The sequence below is a fragment of the Rana temporaria genome, chromosome 8 (genome assembly GCF_905171775.1).
Source record: "Rana temporaria chromosome 8, aRanTem1.1, whole genome shotgun sequence".
Classification (NCBI taxonomy): domain Eukaryota; kingdom Metazoa; phylum Chordata; class Amphibia; order Anura; family Ranidae; genus Rana; species Rana temporaria.
Genome location: NC_053496.1, coordinates 29,595,972 through 29,623,342, shown reverse-complemented (window position 1 = coordinate 29,623,342; position 27,371 = coordinate 29,595,972). Strand labels below are relative to the sequence as shown.

General features: G+C 47.4%; 1 protein-coding gene across 3 annotated transcripts in view; it reads left to right on the top strand.

The window, feature by feature from the left end:
• LOC120946772 (SEC23 interacting protein) overlaps positions 1 to 27,371 on the top strand; it is a 69,725-nt gene that overhangs the window by 5,330 nt on the left and 37,024 nt on the right. For all 3 annotated transcript variants that reach the window (XM_040361462.1, XM_040361461.1, XM_040361463.1), the window contains exons 2-11: positions 3,404 to 3,924; positions 7,131 to 7,350; positions 8,616 to 8,809; positions 8,895 to 8,984; positions 9,198 to 9,315; positions 12,113 to 12,202; positions 13,103 to 13,244; positions 21,034 to 21,242; positions 23,709 to 23,833; positions 25,281 to 25,424. In XM_040361462.1, coding sequence (XP_040217396.1) covers positions 3,404 to 3,924; positions 7,131 to 7,350; positions 8,616 to 8,809; positions 8,895 to 8,984; positions 9,198 to 9,315; positions 12,113 to 12,202; positions 13,103 to 13,244; positions 21,034 to 21,242; positions 23,709 to 23,833; positions 25,281 to 25,424 — 1,853 coding nt within the window. The remainder of the gene's footprint in view (positions 1 to 3,403; positions 3,925 to 7,130; positions 7,351 to 8,615; positions 8,810 to 8,894; positions 8,985 to 9,197; positions 9,316 to 12,112; positions 12,203 to 13,102; positions 13,245 to 21,033; positions 21,243 to 23,708; positions 23,834 to 25,280; positions 25,425 to 27,371) is intronic.

The window sequence follows — 27,371 nt, the reverse complement described above, 5'->3', positions numbered from 1 at the left end:
CCCAGTGCACAGCGTGACACGCCTCCCCGGGGAGGCGTGTCACGCTGGGCTCTGGCAAGCAGACTGGGTGGAGCAAGATCGCTCCGGAGCTAGGCCGAAGCCGGGGACTTTCCTAGGCCTAGGCTCCGGAGCGCTCCGCGGATCGCGGGGTGTGCCGATCCGAACGGGGTGGCCCGTTCGGATCACGGATCGGTGACGATCCGTTGCACCCCTAATTAAGCTTGTGTATTACAGGGGTATTTATATTTAAAACGTGAAATTGTGGCCGGAACTCCGCTTTAAGAAAATATTGCCTAAAGAAAATGCTTCCTTTTTAAATCCTATGGAACTCCATTGCATTTTAACAGTCCTGCTTCCCGCAGTTTTGGTGTGTGTTTGCATTATAATTGCTTGAAGACCAGGCACTTATATATAGCAACGTCACACGACCGCGCAATTGTCAGTTAAAGCGACGCAGTGCCGAATCGCAGAAAGTGGCCCAGTCATTTTGCAGCCAAATGGTCTGGGGCTGAAGTGATTAAAGTGGTTGGAAACACTCACTGGTTTTCACTCTTTTAATGCATTAAGGTAAAAAACCCTTTGTACTGCAGCAGAGTCCCACTTTTTTCTTACCTGAACTCAATTGTTTCAGTGACGGGGATGAGCCCAGAATCTCCAGCCGCTGTCTCGGGTCCTCATTGGATAGATTGATAGCAACAGCAGCCGCCATTGGCTACTGTCAATCAAATCCAGTGACATGGGGGGCAGGGCTGAGTCCTGCTGTCTGTCAATGGATGCAATAGGAGGACTCGGGAGCGCACCTGCACGAGAGCCCCCAGGGAATGCGGCTTTCTGTGGGGGCACTCTAAATAAGGAGGAGCCAGGAGCACTGTGGAAAGAAGGATCCGTTGCGCAGAGGAAAAGGGAGTAGCTGCTCCAGGTGGGAACCCAGATGAATATCCTCCGTTGCAGACAACTCAGGTGCAGGCAATGCACTTAGCAAAGCAGGAACAAAAATTGTTTCTGGACAGCCGCACTGTGAACAAGTTGTAGCCTTTATTAAAAAAAGGACAGCACTACAAGTCACAGCAACATAAAATAAAACTTGACTGCTGACGCGTTTCGCACTGAAACTAGTGCTTAGTCATAGCTATGACTAAGCACTAGTTTCAGTGCGAAACGCGTCAGTCAGGTGTGCGGCTGTCCAGAAACAATTTTTGTTCCATCCGTTGCGCAGAGGTGGTAAGTATAACATGTTTGTTATTTTTATTTTTTTAAACTAAGCTTTACAATCACTTTTAGCCTAGGTTCACACTGCTGCGAATTCAAAATCGCGGTAAAATGTGCGATTTTACCGCAATTTCGCGGCCGCGATTTTGACGCGATTTTTGAAATCGCAGATGTGGCGTCGCACTGATTAGGACAGTGCCATTGCCGACAATTGCCGCCGATTTGAGATGCGATTTGACATGTCAAATCGCATCTCAAATCGTTCCAAATCGTACCCAGTGTGAACCAGGGCTTAAGGATACAAATAAATAAAAAAACTGTTTGGAGTCCAGCCCACCCTTATACTTACCAGAGCCTGATCTCGATCCAGCGCTGGGCCTGAGAGAATCAGCTCTCTCTTTCTTCACTGGACAAAGAGGCAGCAGCGACAGCTATTGGCTCCTGCTGCTGTCAATCGCAGCCATTAAGAAGGGATCAGGGGAAAGGGCCAAGCTGCTCTCTGTGTGTCAATAGACACACAGGGCCATATTCTGAGAGAAGTTACGATGGAGTATCTCAGGATACTCCATCGTATCTGTCTTTTTTGGCCCGTGTATCTATGCGACTGATTCTTAGAATCATTTTCGCATAGATACACTTAAGATCCGCCATCTGTAAGTCACTTACACTGTCGGATCTTAAATGTAAGTACGCCGCCCGCCGCTAGATGGCATTTACGTGAAGGTCTCATTTGTTTATGCAAATGAGCCTGCTACGCCGATTCCCGAACGATTTCGCGTCGCATACCCGTCGCTAACATCACGTTTGCGTAAGCGGAAACTTACTCCTGCTATATGAGTAGTAAGTTTCCGCATGTCCCACGTAGGCCATGTTACGGATAGCGTCGGGTCCGCGTCGTGTTTTTCCTTTGGCTACGTCGTTTCCCTAAGTCGTTCTTGAATACGACTTTGCGTCAATGACGCACACGTCGGCGTCATTGACGTTTTCCGCCGAGAACTGGAGCATGCGCACTGGGCTTTTTTAAGCCCGGCGCATGCGCAGTTACTTAGAATCGGGGGCACGCTTAATTTGAATAGAAGCCGCCCCCTTGAAGATACGCGTGGCTACGCCCGGCCAATTACACTCCGCCGCCCCAAACTACGGAGCAAGTGTTTGGGGAATACAGCACTTGCTCCTGTAGTTTGGGGCGGCGGAGTGTAAATGCCTTACGCGCCGCCCGCGGACATTTAGAGAGAATATGGGCCACAGAATGCAGCTACTTGGGATCCATCCCGCAGGAGTTCCCCCATAGCAAGCACTCGGCTGGGGGGGGGGCAGTAATGGCGGTGGAGGGGTGCAAAAAGAGGAGGATCGAGGCTGCTCTGTGCAAGACCATTGCACAGAGCAGGGAAGTATAACATGTTGTTTAAAAAAAATAGGTTTATAATAATTTTAAGACCGTTGTACATTACTGTACATATTTAATATTCATTTATACTGTATATGTAAAGCATTAAGTAAATAAATACTGCCCCCCCCCCCATTTATATTACGCCGTATTCTTCTCTTGAACTGTAATGTGTACTATACATTTGTATACCACCCTGTAGACTACACTGTCCCCTGTAAACATACAGCATGCTGTGGGGAAAATATTCCCTCGGGCACTTTTGTAGCATGGTGGGTTGGATTTCTCTATGGGCGTATTAAATACATTGCATAAGAACATATAGGGGGTGATTTACTAAAACTGTAGAGGGCAAAATCTCTGGTGCAGCTTGGCAAAGAAACCAATTGGTTTTCAGGTTCTTGTCCAAAGCTCAATTCAAAAAAGCTGAAGTTAGAATCTGATTGGCTACCATCCACAGCTACACCAGATTTATCACTCTTCAGTTAGTAAGTCAACCCTATAGACCAGTGATGGGGAACCTTGGCACCCCAGATGTTTTGGAACTTCATTTCCCATGATGCTCAACTACACTGCAGCATGCATAAGCATCATGGGAAATGTAGTTGCAAAACATCTGGGGTGCCAAGGTTCCCCATCACTGGTCTATAGGGTTGACTTACTAACTGAAGAGTGATAAATCTGGTGTAGCTGTGGATGGTAGCCAATCAGATTCTAACTTCACCTTTTTGAATTCATCTTTTGTTGGTATATACAGTGTTATCTATGCTGCTTGCGATTGTTCTGACCTTGGTCTCTCCGTTGCAGATGAGTCGGTAGAGGTGGGGGAAGAGGACAGTTTCTTGGGACAGACCTCCAGTTTGCACAATGCACCACAGACCTTCAGTTATTTTTCACAGACGGCGAGTCTGACCACCTCGAATGATCCATTCGCCAGTATTGGACAGGCACATGTGTCCACAGCACCTTCAACATCGGGTCCTGCCGCTTTCTCCAGATCTCCAGCATCGGTGCCGCTACCCTCCACAATTCACAATGGACAGAACACTACCCCTCCAAGGACCATGTCTCCATATCCTTCCAACACTCCTCCACCTCCTAGTGAAGTGGGTGGAGCCTCCAACTGCCCTCCCCCGAGCACCTTCTCTGTCCCTGCCACTGGCCCCTCCCAGATTAGCTATAATCCCTACCGTCAAAATCCCCTGAGCAGCCGGGCTAATCCTTACCTGACCCCTCCTCAGCTCCAGCAGGACCTTGCCACGGGGCTACCTAGCCAGACGCTTCCATTGGCTCCACCTAATGTTTACTCAGCTGGCTCCCTGCCACCGGTAAGATCTTTGTACTCACAGGAGGACCGTATTTTATAGAGGGAGAGGGTTATCCTTCATGTACAGCAGAGTGACCCATTGTTTGAGGGTGACGGGTGCCCTTTTGCAGTACAAACCCTAAAATTCGGTCTACTTTTTTTATTTTTTAATGGTTCAGAGGTCGAGAACTGTATATGGGTCCAACTGTTCTGCCCCCTAGGGGAAAGTTAATGTATAGCTACAGTGATAGATGTCGTCTCAAAGCAGAGTTCCACCCAAAAGTGGAACTTCGCTTAATCCACTCCTCGCCACATTTGGCATGTCATTTTTTTGGGGGGGGGGTGGGGGCTTCAGGAGGAGTGGGACTTCCTGTCCCACTTCCGCCGAGGGGCTGCTAAGGCGAATAGTCAGATCGTCTTTTGGCAGCCCCTCCCTGTAGGCGATCGCCTGGGACACGTGACAGGTCCCAGGCGATCGCCTGTCCAATAGGATGGCGCAACGCCGCTCGCGCATGCACAGTGGGTGCCCGGCCGTGAGGCCGAAAGCTGTCACGGCCGGGTGCCCACACTTGGAATGAAGACGCCGGCCGGAGAGGAGCACCGGCCGGCGCGTCGCTGGAACATGGAGCAGGTGAGTGTATGTTTATTAAAAGCCAGCAGCTACACTTTTTGTAGCTGCTGACTTTTAATAAACATAAAAAATAACTGGAACACCCCTTTAAGTCTAGCTATCCAGTAATAATAAAATAACTTTGAGGAATTCCATCTTCACGTGCATATCACACCTGTTTATCTTCAGGTGAGCGATCTTTTCAAAGAGCCATATATCTGACAACATTGTGCTAGTTTAGTAATTTCTCATCTGGACTGATACTGATGAGCTAAAATCCAATATTAAATTGGTTCTAAAGGCAGAAGGTTATTCTATGCATTATGATAAAAAAAAAACACCTGTGTGCCTCAGTCCCCCCCTAATACCTGAGCTCACTCTTGAACCAGCGATCTTGCATGAGAGCCACAAAGTCCGGAGGGACTTGTTCTCCTCATTGGCTGAGGCAGCAGCTGTTGGCTCCTGGTTCTGTCAGTGAGCCAATGAGAAGAGAGAGGGGACAGGGCCAGGCCGCAGCTCTGTCTGAATTGACACACAGAGCAATGGGTTGGCTCGGGTGCCTTCATAGCAAGCAGCTTGCTGTGGGGGCAGGAGGGAGGGGCCAGGAGCTAACCCAGCAAGAGGAGGGTCTGGGCTGCTCTGTGATGCAGCAGTCCCCTTGTTATTTACCTGAACCCGGTCTTTCCAGCGACGGGTCCTGATTTTGATAGCAGCACAGCCATTGGCTCACGCTGCTGTCAATGAAGCCCAGTGAGGTGGGGACGAGTCCTGCTGTCTGTGTCAATGGACGCAGCAGCAGGACATGGGAGAGCGCTCACACGAGTGCCCCGGGGGAGAGTGGCTCTCATCGAGGCACCAAGGTTTTTATTTATTTTTCTTTAACATTAAAGCTTTACATATCCTTTAAGAAACTTCATACCAAAGTTGCAAACATTCCAGGAACTGCATCTCGCACTGCTGCTGAATAAATATTTGTGTCCAGCTTGGCTTACTCCAAAGACATTTTGAGGGTTATTTACGAAAGGCAAATCCACTTTGCACACTACAAGTGCGTTTGAAATTGCACTGGAAGTGCAGTCGCTGTAGATGCAAGGAGAATAAAAAACGCATTTTTGCTTGCACATGATTGGATGATAAAATCAGTAGAGCTTCCCCTCATTTCAGATCAACCCCTCTGATTTACAGCGGCTGCACTGCCAAGTGCACTTTGCACTTATAGTTTGCACTTGTAGTGCAAAGTGGATTTTCCTTTAGTAAATAACCCCCTTTGTGTCTGAGCTTGGCCAAGTGTTCCCAGCATTTCTGTGGGGTAGCAGGTGAGGTGGCTTTTCTATCCTAACTGTGCCACATAGAGATAACCATAGTCATAAGGCAACAATCTCATATCTATGGTATTAGAACAGCTTCCCTTTTATGCCGCGTACACACGGTCGTTTTTTGTGATGAAAAAAACGTAATTTTTTCTCATGGGGAAAAAAACGAAGTTTTTCAAACTTCATTTTAAAAAACGACATTGCCTACACACCATCTTTTTTTTTTTCAAAATGCTCTAGCAAAGCGCGGTTACGTTCAGCACGTACGGCGTCACTCTGTTCCATTCAAGCTCGCATCATAACTTGCTTCTGAGCATGCGCAGGTTTAAAAACATTGTTTTAAACGTCGTTTTAGCTACACACGGTCATTTTTTTATGACACAAAAAACGACGTTTTGGAAAACGACATAAAAAATTGAAGCATGCTCGATTTTTTTTTTTTTTTTTTGTCGTTCTTCAGAAGACCTAAAACGACGTTTTCCCCACACACAGTCATTTTAAATGATGTTTTTAAAAATTTCGGGTTTTTTTCATCACAAAAAACGACCGTGTGTACGCGGCATTAAAAGTTCATTTCTGTAAAGATAAATAAATGCACATCTTTTTGCAGGTAAAAAAAGTGCATTCATTTTTTTTTTTGGGAGCTTTAAAGCCTTGCACCCATTATCAGCAGATCGCTGGTGCAATCTCAGGCTCCTGCAGACTGTCAGTGTAGCTGCCTGCCCGTATCTCGTACAGGCAGGCAGTTAATGACAGGAAGATTCAATGAACTACCTAGAGTGCTCATCAGTGCCCTGGGTAGGTCTTTGAGAACTATAAACAGTCATCAGCAATGGCTGACGGTAGTTGTAGTTCGCCCATTCACAGAACTCTGTGACTGAATGATGCTGAAACTTTCCTTAGAATGAAGCGCCACAATGTCACCAATTGTTACGACTGACATCTTCCCTTGGTCTTCCTTCCGGGTTTGCGGCCTCCGACTACATTATTGTGGGCGGGGGCGCAATGACATCACTCTCGCACATGCGCACAGGAGAAGCCATTTCCGGCACGGGCTCCGAACGTCCGGCACTGTAAGCCGGACCTTCAGAGCGCATGCGCTGATGACGTCATTGGCTGCATGCTCTCTGAATATCTCCTAAACTGTGCAAGTTTAATTAGAAATTCACAGTACCCACAGGTAGGCCTTATTCTAAACTTACCTGTAGGTACAAGTGGTAGTACAGAGTTTACTACCACTTTTAAATGTATTCTGTTTTGTTCTCTTGAATTGAAAAATGTTTTTTTTTCCTTTTTTGTCTTCAGCCACCAATGGCGCCCCCATACGTGACAGCAGCAGCCACACAACCATACCCCGGTGCCAGGCCTGCTGCTTCCACAGTGCCAGCAGTGGCTCATTTTGTGCCCAACCTGTATGAGCCTGTCCAGCCTCACTGGTTCTTCTGTAAATTGGTGGAGGAACGCGAGGTCTGGTCACCGTTCAGCCTGTACGACTCTGCAAATCTGGAGAAGGTGTACAACTCCGGTGAGTGATTCCTGATTTCTTTCTTAATAAATATAACTCTGACACTTTTATTGAGCACAGATGCACACAGTCTTTCCTATAGGCCAGGGGGTCTTCAAACTGTTGCCCGGGGGCAGGATGCGGTCCTCTGCTTGCCTTTTTACAGCCCTTGGTGCACTGTTCTGACAGCAACAACTGGGCACCATATCTCCCACTGAGACCAACAATGGGCTACTATTCCTCCCAATGACCAACAATGGGCCACTACTCCTCCTCCTTATACCAAATATGGTGATGTCCGTGTCCAACCACGGCTGATCACGATGTAAACAGGAAGAGCCGTTGATGGCTCTTCCTCACTCGTGTCTGACAGACGCGAGTAGAGGAGAGCCGATCGGTGGCTCTCCTGACAGGGGGGGTTTGCCGCCCCACAGTGTCCATCATTGCCGCCCCACAGTGTCCATCAGTGCCGCCCCACAGTGTCCATCATTGCCGCCCCACAGTGTCCATCATTGCCGCCCCACAGTGTCCATCATTGCCACCCCACAGTGCCCATCTGTGCCGCCCATGAGTGCCCATCTGTGCCGCCCATGAGTGCCCATCTGTGCCGCCCATGAGTGCCCATCTGTGCCGCCCATGAGTGCCCATCTGTGCCACCTATGTGTGCCCATGAGTGCCGCATACCAGCGCCGCCAATCAGTGCCACCTCATCTGTGCCCGTCAGTACTACCTTGTCGATGTCCATCAGTGCCATCTCATCTGTGCCCATCAGTGCCACCATATCAGTGCCCGTAATTGAAAGAGAAAACGTACTTATTTACAAAAAAATGTAAGGAAAAAAAAAACTTAATTTTTTTTCAAAATTTTCGGTCTTTTTTTATTTGTTTTTGCGCAAAAAAAAATTCGCAGAGGTGATCAAATACCACCAAAAGAAAGCTCTATTTGTGGGTAAAAAAGGACGCCAATTTTGTTTGGGTACAGTGTAGCATGACCGCGCAATTGCCATTCAAAGTGCGACAGCGCTGAAAGCTGAAAATTGGCTTGGGCGGGAAGGTGCGTAAGTGCCCTCTATGGAAGTAGTTAAAGTCTCAAGGACAATAAACTGGCTCTTTGTTTATAAAGTTTGAAGACCCCTGCAGTAGGCCATGTTGGACCCACAGAACCATATTGGTAGTTCTTGATTCCACAGAGGTTACCTTTGATCTTGATAAAGAAGTAGTTTGTGTTCACACTTCAGCAGGCGTTTGTCTCCATTAATTTGGCATTCTGTTGCGTTTTCTGTTTAGTTCAGCCAGACCCTGAGAGTGTGGTGGTGAATACAGCTGGCGGGCGGTATGACGTCTGCTTGTATGATCGGGAGATGAAAGCAGTCTACTGGGAAGAGGAGGATTTGGAGGTCAGACGCTGTTCATGGTTCTACAAAGGAGACTCGGACAGCCGATTTGTGCCATACACTGAGGATTTTAGTGAAAGGCTGGAGGTAAATGGATCTTGTGTCTTTTGGCCTATTGGAGATCCTAAAAGGGAAATGTATGTGTAATGTCATTTTGGTGCTTCTTTTTCAGGCAGAGTATAAGAAGGCAGCGACCACCAATCAGTGGCATCGAAGGCTGGAGTTCCCAAGTGGGGAAACCATTATAATGCACAACCCCAAGGTGGGTGCAGTTTGTTCACATTTGTGCAGAGGTTGACATCCCCTAAGACCCAGGGTGCAGATTCAGTGCTGGAGCTTCTGTGGACGGTATCATTTTTCTTAAGGTTATCTGTGACCCAGGATTTGTGCAGCCCCAGGATGTCTTAAGATAAAGGGCTTCTAGGTTTGCTCTTCCATGATCTCAGACCTGGCACCTGGTGTCCATCTTTTACAGGTGATCGTCCAGTTTCAGCAGTCTGCAATACCCGATGAGTGGGGGACCCCACAGGATGGGCAGTCCAGGCCAGGTGTGGTGAAGAGGGGCATAGATGACCATGATGAAGTTCCAGATGGTACGTTGCCTGCAGGGACTGTCTCTAGTAATTGTCTGTACAGATAGAACATTGGAGGGCCATAGAGCATGAGCTGTATGATGGCAGTGATGGAGGGCCAATTCATACCTTCATTTGGGGTCAGGCAGTCCAGGACTACCTTGCTGACAGTGAATAGCATCCACATATATTCGGCAATCCTATAATACCAGTGCTAAGCTTCCATGAAGAGCACCTTGCTGTGTGGATACGTGTCGGGCCATAGCTGTATTGAATGTTTGGTAAGGAAGGGAGCTTCATACTGATGGACAGACTGAACTTTTTGTATTGCAATTGTAGTGCCATTTGTATCCCAATAAGGAGATTCGCTTCACATTCATCATTTTAGATGGAACAAGATTTTCCACACTTTGGAGAGGAAATCTCTCCAAAATGTTGGAATTTTCCCTCCTTGGACAGTTGTCACCAGAACAGGGGGTCCCCATTGGAAGGGTATTCCTATTTCCACTCTTCCTGTTGTGGTGACGGCTCCAGGTTTTATGATCGACAATGATTACCAGGACAAATAAGGCAGCTCTGCAAAATGGATACACATACACCATTGAAAACCTAATCGGTTTCTAACCCTGTGCTCAGGGCTGTCTTATTAGCATCGTGGGCCCCTGGGCAAAGTAATGCTCTGGGGCCCCTAGAATGGAGACAGTGAAGGTAAACAGACATCAAGTAGGTAGGAGGCAGACAAGCGGAGCTTCCCCTTTTGGGTGGTGCTCTGCATTAACTACATGAACAATCGCTCTGTACGGCAAAGAAACAGTGGGGAAAATACTACATATATAAAGTAACAAAGCTGTCCTGTGCATATAATATATCTGCTAGACAGCTAGAATGATGCTCAGGACAGTTTGTAACAAGTATAGACATGGCTGCCAATAAAAATCATGAGGCACCATCCAGCCTGACGGGTCCTCAGATACCCCCCAACATTGTAACCCCTATACATCATTGTATCCTATCTATCTATCTATCTATCTATCTATCTATCTATCTATCTATCTATCTATCTATCTATCATAATCAACCCCAAATAAATAACTCCCCAGCACTCTGGAAAATGGAAAACAATGGAAATGAGCCATGACTAAGCATCTATCCATGATGTGAAACATGTTAGCTTTTTTGTCCCCTATGTCCACTTTTTACCATTGATTGCAGTGTTGCATGATTTTTTGGATTTTATCCTTTGTTCATTTTGTTTCAATAAATCGCCTATCAGAGTGCGGCAGTCCAGGAACATTTCTTTACTCCCCAGCACTCTGACCCCTCTCTGCACCCTTTATATTCCCCCAGCACTGCTACCATATACCATAACATACCCCTTGTATTGTGACCCCACTACATCCCTGATGCCCCATACACTGTGGCCTCTCTACATCCCTGATACCTCTAGCACTATAGCCATCCAATATACCCTAAGCATTGCTACCCCCTATACACACTTGATATTCCCCAACACCATCCATGTAGTACCCCCTTTTCCAGTGGAGATACAGTGCATGTAAACTTTTGGCTATGTGCCCACCTCCAGCACTGTGATAAGGACTCGCCTATACCAATCAAGTCATGCAGGCAGAAGGAGAGGAGGGAGCTTTCCTCCGGGCATTCCAAGCCCTTCGGTGCAAACAGTGCTTGACAGGTGGGCTCACCATGACACCATCCACAATGCCACTTACGCAGACGGGCTCTCAGTGTTGCTGACTCAGCAGCTCCCTCTCCAGGTCCTACCCTGCGGCCTCCCAATCTCGCGCATTCAAGCTGCATGGGGGGGGGGGGGGGGGGGGTGGTTCAGAGCATCACTGGTGCTCCAGCCCCACCCCTCCCTATTGACTATGAAATGGGCATCGTTCTGCACGGCGCACCGCTACCAGCCTGCCTCCCCTGTGTATCCATCACTCTCGGTGCCATCATTGGGGGGGCCCCCAATTTCCGGGAAACTTGGACTCAAAGAGCAGCTTCTTTATTGAAAAAATGCAGCTGGGATGTGCCCTCTCATTAAGATGGCCCTGCTTGTGCTGCTATAGCCCCACCCAAAAAAGTTTTGGCTTTAGATACATTAACCTTCAGATTTTATTTTTTTACCTCTTATTGAAAGCTCCTTGGCCACCATTCAGATGAAAATGTTCATTGTAACAGTGCAAGGTCTGATGTAGTAATGGAGCACGGTTGGTGGCACTTGTTCTTTCAGAATAAGGCCATGCCAACTCCGTTTTTTAAATTGGTTTACGTTTAAATGCAAATTTCATGAGCTAAATATTTTGGCTGCTTCCTGAAAGCTCCAGCTGAGTAGCATTTGGGACCAAAATGGAGAAGCTGGCCACATCTTGGGTTATGTGGAGATGCCAGTAAAATTGTCTTTGGTGTGAGATGTGGCTGGAAGTTTCCTGAGGAAGGCTTGCTGTCTGTTGGTATGAGTGGTGGGAGACCGAGGACCTTAGTCTTTCCTGGTGATCAGACCCTGTGTCGTATTGATTTTAGCTGAGATCTGTTGGCAGTGCTATGAGGACTTTGCCCCATATTATGACCTGAAATTAAGATCCTGTCCCTGCTGCTGCCTGCACCTGCTTACTCAGTACCATGTCATATGATTCATGCTTTGTGATATTGGGTTTAATACCTTATGAGTTTTCTGACCATTCATTGAGGCATTACACAAGAGTCGTCATATGGGGTGGGAGATACCGTTGGCATTGATGGTGATGCCCAGTAGGAGACCTGTTTGTTTTTTCTTTGGATGTGGTTCTCAGATTGTCTTCTCTCGCAGGTGAGGTTCCTCAAGCCGATCATCTGGTGTTCATGGTGCATGGGATTGGGCCAGTGTGTGATCTACGCTTCAGAAGTATGGTGGAATGTGGTGAGTGACCTTCATTAGGCTGTTTAACATTTTGAGTAGGGGTAAGTGGAGAAAGATGGGGTTGGCAAAAGCAGTTTTTCGAGGGAAGGGTAGAACTAAGCAGGAGGTGTGGGGTCACCAAATGGGGAATACAGAGGAGTTTTATGGGATTGGAGGAAGTCGGCTAGAGTTGGGAAGTGAAGAGGACAAAGAAGGGTGGGGGGGGGGGATACAGAGGAGGTTTATAAGGGGAAGAACCCATAGAGTAGGTGTACTGGGAGGGGGGCAGAGGAATGGAGTACACGGTTATCGCCTTTTTTTCTTTGTTGCCATCAAGGAGAATGTCTGTCTGTACTGAAGGCCTTATCTTTCTAAGGCAGTTTCTGGACTTTCATTGTGACAAGGTGATGCTGAAGTAGAAGTTCAGGTTATTACTAACTAAGCTTAAACCTTCCCCCTTCCCTGCGAAAGGAAGATGCTTATACTTACCTATTCACAGATTGCTCTGGTCCAGTCACGTGATTGGCTCCTAGCGGCTGCTTCAGGGAACAGGAGGGACAGCTGACAACGGATGCCCCAAAGTAAGCCAGTGGGTGATGTCACTGCACTGGCATTGCCACCTTTGTTGGCAATCTCTCCTCTTCTCAGAAGTTGCTGGGGAGGTTATAGGACGGGACTGGAGTGCTCTGTGAATAGGTAAGACTGATTTGCCTTTTGTCATTCCATATGGGCCCCAGAAAATATTGATTTGCCTGTCTGACATTCTGATCCTCTGGTTTCAAAAACTTGCCTGAGATGGGATTACTGATGAGGTTCTGACTTCAAAGTGGGAGCATTAGCAGTATTGCTGTGGTGGTGCAGGGGAGGATGATTGATAACTACCCCCTTTCCCCCCCCAGTAATCATTTTTCTCTTACACAGTGGATGACTTTAGAGCCATCTCCCTGAAGCTGCTGCAAAGTCATTTCAGAAAATCAGTGGAAGAGGGCAAGGTTCACCGTGTGGAGTTCCTGCCGGTCCATTGGCACAGCGCCCTCCATGGTGATGCCACTGGTGTGGACAGGTAAGTAGAGTTCAGTGTACATGATGCATTTCTCCAGTGTGGGCAAAATGAGGCTTCACATTAGACATGTGCACTGCCGAAAAATTTTGTTTTCGTTATATTCGTTTTTATGCAATTTTCCGGAAATTCAAAAATCCAAATTTTCCGCTTTCAGAATTTTCGAATTTCTGATTTTTCTAATCTCCGATTTTCAAAATTTTGAATTTACAAATTTCTGAAATTTTACTATTCTGAAATTCCAAATTCGGAATTAACGAATTAAGGCCCAGATTCACGTAGATAGGCGTAAATATAAGCAGGCGTAGCGTATCGTAGTTGCGCTACGCCGCCGCAACTTGGAGAGGCAAGTGCTGTATTCACAAAGCACTTGCGTCTAAAGCTACGACGGCGTAGCGTAAATGTGCCGGCGTAAGCGCGGCTAAATCAAATGAGAAACGGGGGGTGTGTGTTTTATGTAAACTAAGCATGACCCCACGTAAATGACGCTTTTACCGAACGGCGCATGCTCAGTATCACGTCGAATTTTCAAATTAAATTGCGCCCGCTCAATGAATAGTAGACGTGAACGTAACTTACGTCCAGCCCCATTCACGGACGACTTACGCAAACGACGTAAAACGTGAAAAATTTGACGCTGTTCCGACGTCCATACCTAACATTGGTACGCCTCATAGAGCAGGGGTAACTTTACGCCCAAAAAAGCCTTACGTAAACAACGTAAAAAAATGCGCCGGGCGCACGTACGTTTTGAGAATCGGCGTATCTAGCTCAATACCATATTCGACGCGTAAATCGACCGAAACGCCACCTAGCGGCCAGCGTAAATATGCAACTTAGATACGACGGCGTAAGAGACTTACGCCGGTCGGATCTAAGACAAATCTATGTGTAACTGATGTGAGAATCAGGCGCATAGATACGACGCCTCACACTCAGACTTACGACGGCGTATCTGGAGATACACCGGCATAACTCCTTTGAGAATCTGGGCCTAAATGTTTAAAAAACGAATTTGGAACTAAACGAATTGCACATGTCTACTTCACATCAGAAGGGAAAAGTCAGGGAGCTGCGGTGGCTCAACGCGATTGGCACTGCTCTGACAAGCCATTCACCTCTGCAGCTAGAGGTTCGGATCCCGGTCTCGGCTTCATGTGAATTGAGTTTGGTGGTCTCAGCCCGGCTCCCGGTGGGTGTGCTATGCAAGGTAAGCCTGTGCTTAGTACGCCCACCCCCCTCCCACAAAAACCACCACACCTACACACGCACTCTAAATTGGGTTAACACACGCACATTGACCACGCGGTCTCTAAAGAGAGGCGAAGGACTAATGGGGCTGGTTGAGCGGGCTAATCCTCTCACTCCCTTATAGGGAGTCCCTCTGCCCCGTTGGGCTTCAAAGCGGAGCAGGTAGGGCGGGCTGTGTGGGAGGACCCCCTCACACACCCGCCATTGCCACCCGGGGCATGGAGAAAGGTGGCAGATTGCCTCTGGGGGAGGCCTGCCTACTCCCAACTCCTGCAGTCCGGCTCCTCTCTCGAGTACACGCACAAAATACACTTAAAAAAAAAAAAGAAGGGAAAAGTCAACTTTGGTTGCAGAGAATTGTACTCTCTCCAACACAAATACTTCCTCAGTATATCTCACTAAGGGTTCTTTCACACGTGTTTGAAAAATCGGCGGTTGGGTCTTGTTTTTAAGGCTCCCTGAACGCCTGCCTATCAATGTCGCACAGAATTGTTACAATAGGGAGCCGATTGAGGAGTTAGTTCACACTGCAGCATTGGTGTAGCTTTGTGGCATAAATAATGCTGCCTGTAGAGTTTGGCAGGCGTTGACGCTTTGCAACTGCCTCTATTCACTTCTATTGAAACGCACAACGTAATCGTGTCTATGGCGTTTACAGTGCGATTGCAAAGCGTCAAAAGTAATAATTTTTTTTCATTTTAGCTTTGTGGGGAAAATATAATAAAAAATGCATTTGAAAAGTGTTGTCTTGATGCAACATGAACGTTTCTGTACTAGAGGTCGACCGATATGGGTTTTTCTCTGGCCGATACCGATGCCGATATTTAGAATTTGGGGCGGCCGATGGCCGATATATGATGCCGATTTTTGCGGCCGATATTTTAGGCCGATTTTTTATTTTTTGGCAGGTGGCGCTAATTGGCACTGGCAGATTGCACTGGATGGAACCAATTGGCAAAATCAGATGGCACTGATTGGCAGGTGGCACTGAATGGCACTGGCAGGTGGCACTGGTTGGCACGTGGCACTAAGGTGGCGGTGGCAGGTGGCACTAATTGGCACTGGCAGATGGCACTGGTTGGCACTGGCAGGTGGCACTAATTGGCACGTGGCACTGGATGGTACTGGCAGGTGGCACTAATTGGCAATAGTTAGCACTGGCAGATGGCACTGGTTGGCACTGGCACTAATTGGCAGGTGGCACTGGATGGCCTTGGCAGGTGGCACTAGTTGGCACTAGCAGGTGGCACTGGATGGCACTGGATGGCACTGGGTGGCATTGGCAGGTGGCACTGGATGGCATTGGCAGGTGGCACTGGATGGCATTGGCAATGCCAGGTGGCACTGGATGGCATTAGCAGGTGGCACTGGATGGTATTGGCAGGTGGCACTGGATGGCGTTGCCACTGGCAGGTGGCACTGGATGGCATTGACAGGTGGCACTGGATGGCATTAACAGATGGCACTAGTTGGCATTGGCAGGTGGCACTAGTTGGCATGGCATTGGCAGGTGGCACTGGATGGCATTGGCAGGTGGCACTGGATGGCATTGGCATTAGCAGATGGCACTGGCAGGTTTCACAGCACATAATGTGTGAAACTCTCTATACAGTTTCACAACTGCTGCAGAGAGAAAGAGGAGCTCAGATTCATTGCGATGTTGAAGGTGGGCGGGACCCGGGTTGGGCGGGGCTCAGCTGTCCACCAGCCAATGGGATGAGATCATTGGCTGGATAGCTGCTGAGTACCGCCCACCCCGGGTCCCGCCCACCTTCAACATCGCAACGAATCTGAGCTCCTCTTTCTCTCTGCAGCAGTTGTGAAACTGTATGAAGAGAGAGTTTCACACATTCAGCTACATTATGTGCTGTGAAACTGTGAGAGCAGAGAGAGAGAGGAGCTCAGATTCATCGTGATGTTGGAGGTGGGCGGGACCCGGGGTGGGCGGGACCCAGCAGCTATCCAGCCAATGATCTCATCCCATTGGCTGGTGTTGGACAGCTGAGTCCCGCCCACCCCGGGTCCCGCTCAGTCCGACAGCTCCATTCTCCTTCACACACACGGCACTGCTCTGCAGACAGTGTGGAGAAGGGAGGGGGAACCCCATGTTCCTCCTTCCTTCTCCACACTCTGCTGATGCAGATCTGCTAAATATCGGCCACATTTGGATAATAATCGGCCGATGCCGATTTCTCCAAAATGACTGAATATCGGCCCGATATATCGGCCGGCCGATATATCGGTCGACCTCTATTCTGTACAACATATCCTAAATGCTCATTAATGCTATAGGTGTGTTAATGTGCTTTTAGGCTTCTCTAAAATGTAAAACTAGTGTGAAAGAGCCCTAAAAGCATATCTAAACCCAGCACAAATGTACCGTATTTATCGGCGTATACCGCGCACTATTTTGCCCTGACGATCAGGGCAAAATCGTGGGTGCGCGACATACGCCGATACCCGCTTTCCCGCCACGAGTTTGAATACTGCGCCGGCATATACCGAGCGCAGTACACTCGTGAATCTTCGGGCAGTCTCGGCGCCTCTCGCACTGACGTCCTGTACGTACAGGACGTCAGCGCGACAGTTGCCGAGCCTGCCCGAAGATTCACGAGTGTACTGCGCTCGGTATATGCCGGCGCAGTATTCAAACTCGTGGTGGGAAGGACGCCGGACGCCGCCGAAGAGGACGCCGAAAGCCGCCGAAGAGGACGCCGAAAGCCGCCGAAGAGGACGCCGAAAGCCGCCGAAGAGGACGCCGGACCCGCCGAAGAGGACGCCGGACCCGCCGAAGAGGACGCCGGACCCGCCGAAGAGGACGCCGGACCCGCCGAAGAGGACACCCGAAGCCGCCGAAGAGGACACCCGAAGCCGCCGAAGAGGACACCCGAAGCCGCCGAAGAGGACACCCGAAGCCGCCGATGGACGACGCGCAAGACACCAAAACTGTAAGTACAAAAAAACAAAAACTTTTTTTCCACAGGATTGGGGGCCACTTTAGGGGTGCGCGGTATACGCGGGAGCACGTTATACCGCGATAAATACGGTAATTGCAGCTCACCAATCCTTAGATGTGGTGTCTGCATTCATTTTTCTGTTATCGGGCCTTTTCATTCCTTTTTGCAGTAATCTTGGTTGGCACACATGCTGGACTTTAACCTCGGTTCATCTCTATTACATGGGAGATTTTTGGGATTAGAAGGTTACACAATAAAGATAAGGTGCTTTCTGTTAAGCTCCCAAGAATTGACAAGGGCACTGTGTGTTTTAGAAGAATCAACAGGTATTTTCTGTACCTGCTAAAAAATGTCTTAGCCTGAAAAAAACAACCGAACATAGCCACCACTTTTAAAGACTGGAAAAAAAATCCTGAAACGCGGCTTTTTCCTCCCTGCACCTACCGCTCAGCCACTCATTTACTTCCTTGCCCTCCCGCTGTCTCTTTGGCGTTAATTTCCCATTTGCCATAAGTTAACTGATGACCTTCCCTTAACTTTGTCATTGGTGCCGAGGTGTATCATGGTCGCCGCGTCACCCACAGTAATAGCACCATCCAACAACATGTCGGTCCAATTTTTGTGTTGGGCTAAACCTGACTGCTTGGGGACCCCACACACTGGCATTCACGGTCCTGGTTCTAAATTACAGTTAACCACTTCCCAATCGCCCTATAGCAGTTATACTGCTACAGGGTGGCTGCTGTGTGCAGGATCACATAAATATATACAGCAGCAGCCTGCTCCCGCTGTGATTATACACAGCGGGAGCCAATCAGCTGGTATTGCAAACACAGTGTCCGCTGATCATTCAGTACAGAGGCAGACCTGCAGTCTGCCTATGTAAACCAGGCAGATTGCCGTTCTGTCAGTAGAAAGGGCATGGATTCTGTGGGGCAGATCCACATACATCTGCGCCGGGCGCAGCGTATGTAAGATACGCTACGCCACTGTAACTTACTTTGATTTGGTTTGAATCCTCAACGAATTTGCGCCGTAAGTTACGGTGGCGTAGTGTATCTCTCGCGGCGTAAGAGCGCGGAATTCACACTGTATTTGCGCAGCGGTCTTACAAGCGCACTTTTTTTGGAAAAAAACATTTTTTTTTATTAAATTAATAATAAGACGACAATAAATTTGGCCCAATTTTTTTATATATTGTGAAAGATAATGTTACGCCAAGTAAAATAATACCCAATATGTCACGCTTAAAAATTGCGCCCGCTCGTGGCATAGCGTCAAACTTTTACCCTTAAAAATCTCGATAGGCGACGTTTAAAAAATTCTACAGGTTGCATTTTTTGAGTTACAGAGGAGATCTAGGGCTAGAATTATTGGTCTCGCTCTAACAATCGCGGCAATGTGTGGTTTGAACACCGTTTTCATATGCGGGCGCTACTCGCGTATGCGTTCGCTTCTGTGCGCAAGCTCGTCGGGACGGGGCGCTTTAAAAAAAACATTTTTTTGTTTTCTTATTTATTTAGTTTATATTTTTTTACACTGAAATAAAAAAAAAAAAATTGATCACTTTTATTCCTATTACAAGGAATGTAAACATCCCTTGTAATAGAAAAAAGCATGACAGGTCCTCTTAAATATGAGATCTGGGGTCAAAAAGACCTCAGATCTCATATTTAGACTTTAAATGCAAAAAAAAAAATTGAAACTGTAATTTTTTTCAAATGACAAAAAAAAAAATGTTTCTTAAGATGCTGGGCGGGACTGACGTTTTGACGTCACTTCCGCCCAGCAGAGCTATGGGGACGGGTGGGGGCTTTTTTTTTTTTTTTTCCCTCACTCGCATCCCCAGTCAGCTGCCGAATGGACCCAATCGCCTCCGCCGCTACCGACGGCTCCAGTAAGCGGTGGAGAGCGGCGGGAGGCGCCCTCTCCCGCCACCGATGCCGGCGAATCCGCCGCGGAGACCGCCGTTATCGTGTACAGAACCGCCCACTGAAGAGATGGATATCTCGGTTGTGGCAGCAGCTGCTGCTGTTACCGAGATATCCATCTTTAAAAAGAGGACGTCTTTTTACCATGGGGTGGTGGTCAAGAGGTTAAGCAGCACCCAGGGATTCCAACCAGTGGTTTGCTTCTCTAGGAGAGGTGAAAAATTGGTCTTGCCGTTGTGCACCACTCTCAGCTTGGCAGGATATAACATGCTGTAGGGGAGACTGCGCTCCCGCTACCGCAGCTTCACACTTTGAAAAGCCGCACGCTGCTTCTGTGTCGCAGCAGAGAAATCCGGAAAGATGGTGATGCGGTTGTTGTTCAGCATCAAATCCAGCATGGTTCGGGCCTTGCGGAGAATGGTTTCCTTATGCCTGAAGTATAGAAAACGGGCCAACATAGGCCTCGGGTATCTGCCTGGCTGCTGCAGGGCCCGCGGGGGGACCCTGTGGGCCCTCTCAATAGCGAATAGGTGGGAAAAGCTGTCGGCTCCAAAGGTCTGCTGAAGCCATGATGTCAGAAATTCCTCCAGGCGCTTGCCCTCTGACCCCTCAGGGAAACCCAGGAAGCGAAGGTTATTCCTCCTGAGTCTATCTTCCATGTCCCAGAGTTTGGCCTCCTGGGACTTGTAGTCCGCTGCCATATCTCTGACATGCACCATTAGTGGGTTAAGATCGTCCTCCACTGCCCCAATACGCTGTTCAGCATTAGTTACCCTGTGTCTGATCTTATGGGCATCATCCTTCAGTATAGCAAAGTCCACCCTGATGGTGTCTAACTGTGTGGACAGCGCCGCATAGCAGCTCTTAATAGTGTCCATGATTTGAGCCAGCGTCGGCTCACTCACCTGTGAGCTGGAGCCTCCCTCCCCCGACTCCTAAGAGGGAGAGGGCAGGGGATCCGCCAGCGGGTCGGGCAGTTCTGTCAAATCCTTGTCTTGGCTGGTCTCATGGACAAACTTTGCAAGACGGTCCGCGGGCGTGCCACCGACCCTCGGACCGTATTTATTTACCATGGTCATGCGCTCTGGTCGTTCCCCAGCAATCCCAGCCAGTCAAGGTTCAAAATCCAAGCCTGGGGCTTCACAGGATACCGTAAGGATCTCAGCGCGGTCCGGAACTCACAAGAAAACGCTCCTCACATACTGGAAGTCGCACACACCCCTCACACACATGTAACTTTTTGATCGCCCCCTGATGTTGACCCACTTCCCGGCCAGTGTCATTAGTACAGTGACTGTGCATATTTTTAGCACTATTAGTGTCACTAGTTCCCAAAAAAGTGTCAGTGTCCAATTTTCCTCTGCAATATCGCAGTCCTGCTGATCGCCGCCATTAATAGTAAAAAATAAAATTTCTCCAACTATATCCCGTAGTTTGTAGACGCTATAACTTTTGTGCAAACCAAACCAATCCATATACATTTATTGGGATTTTTTTTTGTTTTTTATTGGATGTGTTGTATAGCAGAACGTAAAATAGTGTGTGAGGTTGTGTGTGTGTGTGTGTGTGTGTGTGTGTTTTTTTTTTTTTTTTTTTATGTTTTTTTTTTTTTTCATGGCTTTAGTAAGAAGCTGCACTGTTCTGTCTTTGCAGGAGGATCAAGAAGATTACATTGCCAAGTACTGCACGTCTTCGACACTTCACCAATGAGACCCTTCTGGACATTCTGTTCTACAACAGTCCCACCTACTGTCAGACCATCGTAGACAAAGTCAGCTTGGAGATGAACCGGCTGTATGAACTCTTCATGAGCCGAAACCCAGATTTTACAGGAAGGGTGTCTGTGGCTGGTCACAGTTTAGGTAGGTGCCCCCCCCCCCCCCCCTTTCTGTCTTCCAGCTGTAGTGAGTGTTTTGTGTCAATGAGGAGCCTAGATTAATTGCAAGTCTGCCAGTATTTATTCCAGTGGAATCTGGTGGTCTCCCCCCCCCCCCCCCCCCCCCAAAAAAAAACATCAGCCGCCAGTGGTTACTATGCACAGCTGCACCAGATTCTGAGCGCTCTCATTTTAGTAAATCTCCCTCCTAAGATACTTGTCTAATTAGCAGCCTACCTCCTAGGATAGGACATGTGGAATTAGTGCTGCCCACCCCATGACAAGTTATGTACTAAACAGACATTGGGGTACAGGTCCTACAATAGATGGCAGGCTACTAAACAGACACTGGGGATACTGGTATGTTTCACCACCACCCCTAGGAAGTGAGTACTACTAATAAAACATGTCTTATCCTAAGCGATAGGCTACTACATAGACCTAGGGAATACAATGTCTTCCCTAAGACCTCCATCCCCACCAAGAGCTAGGTACTAAACTGACATTGGGTTAGATTTTCTATCTTAGGAGGCAGGCTACTAAACGAGCACAAAGGCTATAGTAGCCCCAGCCCCCACCCCAGGAGGTCGGTATTAAAAAAGTCAATTGGGGTACATCTCTTAAAGTGTGAGTTCACCCGAAAAAAAAAAAAATTTAACATTAGATTGATGCTCATTTTGTCAAGGGGAATCGGGTAGTTTTTTTTTTTTTAAATCGAAGCAGTACTTACCGTTTTAGAGAGCGATCTTCTCCGCTGCTTCCGGGTATGGTCTTCGGGACTGGGCGTTCCTATTTGATTAACGGACTTCCGACGGTCGCATACATTGCGTCACGAGAAGCCGAACGTCGGTGCGGCTCTATACGGCGCCTATGCACCGACGTTCGGCTACTTCCGTAAAATCGTGACGCGATGTATGCGACCGTCGGAAGCCTGTCGGATGCCTGTCAATCAAATAGGAACGCCCAGTGCCGAAGACCCATACCCGGAAGAGATATATTCATGTTGTATGAGATATATTCATGTTGTATGAGATATATTCATGTTGTATGAGATATATTCATGTTGTATGAGATATATTCGGTAGTTCTGAAAGAAAGAACTGTGTATAAGTGAATGTTGCATGCACAATCGCCCCTGATGTGAAGTACAATGGGTATACAATTGCCCCCCTTTAAAATAATCACATTTTGTTGCTTTGCAGCCTGAAATGAACACCATTTCTGTTTTTATCCAGTGGTATTTACTCAGTGCAACTTAAAAGTGAAAGATATAACCACAACATGTTAAAAATAATGTTTTCATTTTATTTAAAAAACAAATCTCTTGAGTAGGAAAAAGGATCACCCCCGTGTATCAGTATTTTGTTAAACCAACTTTTTGCTTTAATTCCAGCCTTTTAATCTGTTGGGATTTGTCTCTACTAACCTTGCACATCTAGGGCCAGATTCACAACCAGCGGGCGCAACGTAACTTTTCTGATTTAAGTTACACCGCCGCAAATTACACAAGTTAGTGCGCGATCCACAAAGCACTTACCTGGAAATTTGCGGCGGTGTATCCTAAATCAGTCCGGCGCAAGGCGGGCCAATTCAAATGGGGCGAGTCCCATTTAAATTAGGCGCGCTCCCGCGCCGGACGTGCTGCGCATGCCCCGGACGCTATTTTCCCGACGTGCTTTGCGCGAAGTTACGTTGCGCCAAGGTTTTGTGAATCGCGAGGGGTAAAAAAAGAGATGCGGCGGGGAAAAAAAAAATTAAAAAAAAATTTGACAGCGACGCGGGAAAGACGGGTATACTTTTACATGATGTACTAACTTTACACTTTGTAAAAGTAGCCCTATCTTTGCGACGGCAAACTAACACTTCACGAAGGCGACTTCACAAAGGGAAAAAGCTTTGTGGATCTCCGTAAGTGCTAATTTGCATACCCGACGCTGGATTACGACGAGAAATGCCCCCAGCGGCGGCCGCGGTCCTGCATCCTAAGATCTGACAGTGTAAGTCCATTACACCTGTCGGATCTTAGGACTAGCTATGCGTAACTGATTCTATGAATCAGTCGCATAGTTAGAAACAGAGAAACGACGGCGTATCAGTAGATACGCCGTCGTATCTAGTTTGTGAATCTGGCCCCTAGACTTTGCAATATTTGCGCACTCTTTAGAGAATTGCTCAAGTTCAGTTACATTTGATGGTGATCGTTTGTGGACTGCAGTCTTCAAGTCGTTCCACAGATTTTCAGTGGGGTTTAAGTCTGGGCTCTGAGTAGGCCATGCAAGGACATTCACCTTTTTTTTTTTTTTGTACTGAGTAATTACAGCTGGATAAAACCAAACTGTCTGTCTTCATTTTAGGCTGCAAAGTAACCACAAAATGTGATTATTTTAGAGTGGTGGGTTGATTCTTTTTTCTATACACACTGTATAGCCTAGTCCTTCTCCATATTTCATAGGCTCTCTGATTCTGTTCGATATACTGTCCAACCAGCAAGATGTAACGGCTGCACCCCCAGCACAAGCACCACCCACCCCTAATGTGAACACTGTGCTGAAGCACGAAGGCGCCAGAGACAACTGGGTAAGTCTGGATCATTTTGTTGCAATGTTCTTTTAAATTAGTTTTCCAATTGTGACTTGTGAACTATGAAATATGTTGATCTATACACAATTATTATGTACTACCGTAAAAATGGTGAAATAAATAAAAACCGTAGCTAGATCAGAAACTTTATTCGTAAAAAAATCCAAAATGCACGGAAACCCCCCCCCCCCCCCCCCCCCGACCCCCAAGTAACATAATACATGCAACACACGTGAAAAACATTTAAACCAGCTCGCAACCCCCCAGTATAAGAAGATGGCAAAAGACTCACAAAGAGTATTATGCTGTCCAGGGTTGCCAACCTCACGCAGCTTTTTTTTTTTTTTTTTTTATTGACAAAACATGGGAATTTTTCATTTTTTTGGGCAACCTGAGAGTGCAGAACTCCAATTGAAAACGAACACAGTGAATATTTGATTATTGCACCAAAATTAAACCCCAGGAATATTAAAATGGTAAATAAATGCTAAAAAGGTTTATTCTGTGCAATATTTATAAATGGTAACTACTTACTGCCTTTATACCAGCAATATTCTTTCATTATCTCTAAAAGAGTATACTGTCCTTATCTCCAACTCTGTGTGACACTAATAGCCATATGACTGCTTCCTCATAACTGTATAATTCTTGTATAATGCTATACCCCTCTAACGATTCCATATTGTAAGCAAAGTTACTCTGTCTTGTCATTGTCTTCCAAATAAAGCTTTTGTAAACAAAAAGAATAACTTAAAATGTGCCCATCTTGCACCCTGGGAAGATGAATATACAGTGGAACCTCGGATTACGAGCATAATCCGCTTCAGGAGAATGCTCGAAATCCAAAGCACTCGCATATCAAAGCGGCTTTCCCCATAGAAGTCAATGGAAACAAAGATATTTCGTTCCGCATTGACTTCTATGGCATACAATACCGCATGTGGCTAGAGGTGGGGGGCGCCGGAGAGCCTCAGAAATACTCGGGACAGCTCGGCTGTTCTCAAACTCTTGGGAATGGAGTATTTCCTAACGGCTCCATCGCCCCCCAGATGAACAGATTGGCCCCTGCACCTCTCCGATCCCCACTGTGACAGCTAGCGGGGTTCTTCTCTCAGCAAGACTGTAAGGGTCCATGCGCACTGGGCTTAAAAAAATACCAGTTCTTTTGGCAGACCTTTTTTTTTTTTTATTTATTTTTTCTTCATATTGAGTGTTTTTTGTATAGGTGTTTAGGATCGTTTAGCGTGGTGAGGTGTGTGTGTTTTTTTTTTTTCTTGCTTGCCAGAAAATGCCCCTCAAACGCAAACCAGTGGGGTTTAAAACTTGCAGGCAAATCTTTTATGTGTTTTCCTAGAACATATTGAAAATACTGTATATACTTCCTTTTAGAAGCTAATTTTTTTTTTCTGAGGGTTTTAATTTCTTCTTGTTTTTCCTGTTTCAGGGCAGTTTTCCAGAGCCACGAGAGTCCAGTGAATCGGAGGTGGCACAAGAAGAGCTTCCTGACCTACGGGAGGCGCTGGAGTCTCTCAGCCTATCGGATTACTTCACCGTGTTTGACAAAGAGAAAATTGACATGGAGTCTTTGGTAATCAGGCTTGGGAATTTATCGCGGATTGGCGTATAGAGAACTGTGCTTGTATAAGGCAGCCCATAGATCGTTTTTAACCAATGGATTAAATAAAAAAAGAACCGATTTCCCTATTCACACACCAAATGTCTACTCCTTCCCGCTGACTTGTGGTATTTTGAGAGCGGGCATACTGCCTTGATGTCAGAATACACTGATTAGTGCTGCCGGCCATAGCCAGTGGCACTGATCAGGTACAATCAGACCGGCTGGTTGTACATAATTCGATTGATCAACTTCTGTACAACCAGCCTGCCCGTCATTCATTGATAGACCTGAACCAACCGTATGTCAATCCCTTAATGGCCAACTAAAAGCAGAGTTCCACCCAAAAGGGAAATCTCTGCTTATCTGCCTTCTCTCCCCCGCCCACCCCCCGCTGCCACATTTGGCACCTTTTTTGCAGCTGGCCTATTCACAGAGCACAGCACAATTCATGCATGAGCAGTAGGGAACTGGCTGTGGAGCCGCAAGGCATCACTGCCAGTTTTCCTTAACCACTTGACATCCGTGCCTATTTTGGCACTTTTCTCCTTCATGTAAAAATCACAATATTTCCCTAGAAAATTAACCCGAACCCCCAAACATTATATATTTTTTTTTTAGCAGACACCCTAGGGAATAAAATGCCGGACATTGCAACTTTTTTTCTCGCACGGTATTTGCGCAATAATTGTTCAAATGCCTTTTTTTTGGGGAAAAAAAACGGTTTCATGGATTAAAAAATAACAAAACAGTAAAGTTAGCCCATTTTTTTTGTATAATGTGAAAGATGATGTTACGCCGAGTAAATAAATACCTAACATGTCACACTTTAATATTGCATGCACTCATGGAATGGCGCCAAACTTCAGTACTTAAAAATCTCCATAGTCGACGCTTTTAATTTTTTTTACAGGTTACTATTTTCGAGTTACAGAGGAAGTCTAGTGCTAGTATTGTTGCACACGCTCTAACGCACGCGACGATACCTCACATGTGGGGTTTGAAGGGCGTTTACATATGTGGGCGGGACTTGCATGCGCGTTCACTTCTAAGCGTGAGCTACCGGGGACAGGGGCGTTTTAACCTCTTGACCACCGCCCCATGTCAAAAAGACGTCCTGTTTTTAAAGTTGAATATCTCGATAACGGCAGCAGCTGCTGCCACAACCGAGATATTCATCTTTTCAGGGGGCGGTGGTGTACACGATAACGGCGGTCTCCGCGGCGGATTCGCCGCGAGATCGCCGTTATCGGTGGCGGGAGAGGGGCCCTCCCGCCGCTCTCCCGCGCCCTCCGCCGCTTACCGGAGCCGTCGGTAGCGGCGGAGGGGATCGGATGTGTCCGGCAGCTGAGCGGGGACGGGACTGAAGGAGAAATCTCCTTCACCCGTCCTCATAGCTCTGCTGGGCGGAAGTGACGTCAAAACGTCAGTCCCGCCCAGCCTCTTAAAGCGGTAGTTCACCCTCCTTTCCATCATTAGACCATTAAATTCGGCATCGTAGCGCGAGCTACGGTATGCCGGTCTTAAATTTTTAATCCCCGTACTCACTGTGGTATCGCTGATTGAAGAATCCGACTCCCGCGGGGAATGGGCGTGCCTATGGAGAGGGAGGATGATTGACGGCCGGCTCTGGCACGTCACGCTCCCCGAAGACAGCCGGAGTAGGTCTCGGCTATTCACGACGCCTGCGCACAGGCTATGCGCAGGCGCCGTGAATAGCCAAGCCTATTTCGGCTATTTCCGGAGAAGCGTGACGTGCCAGGGCCGGCCGTCAATCACCTTCTCTCACCATAGGAACGCCCATTCCCCGGATTCTTCAATCAGCGATACCACAGTGAGTACGGGCATAAAAAATGTAAGACCGGCATACCGTAGCTCGCGCTACGATGCCGAATTTAATGGTCTAATAAAAAAAAACCT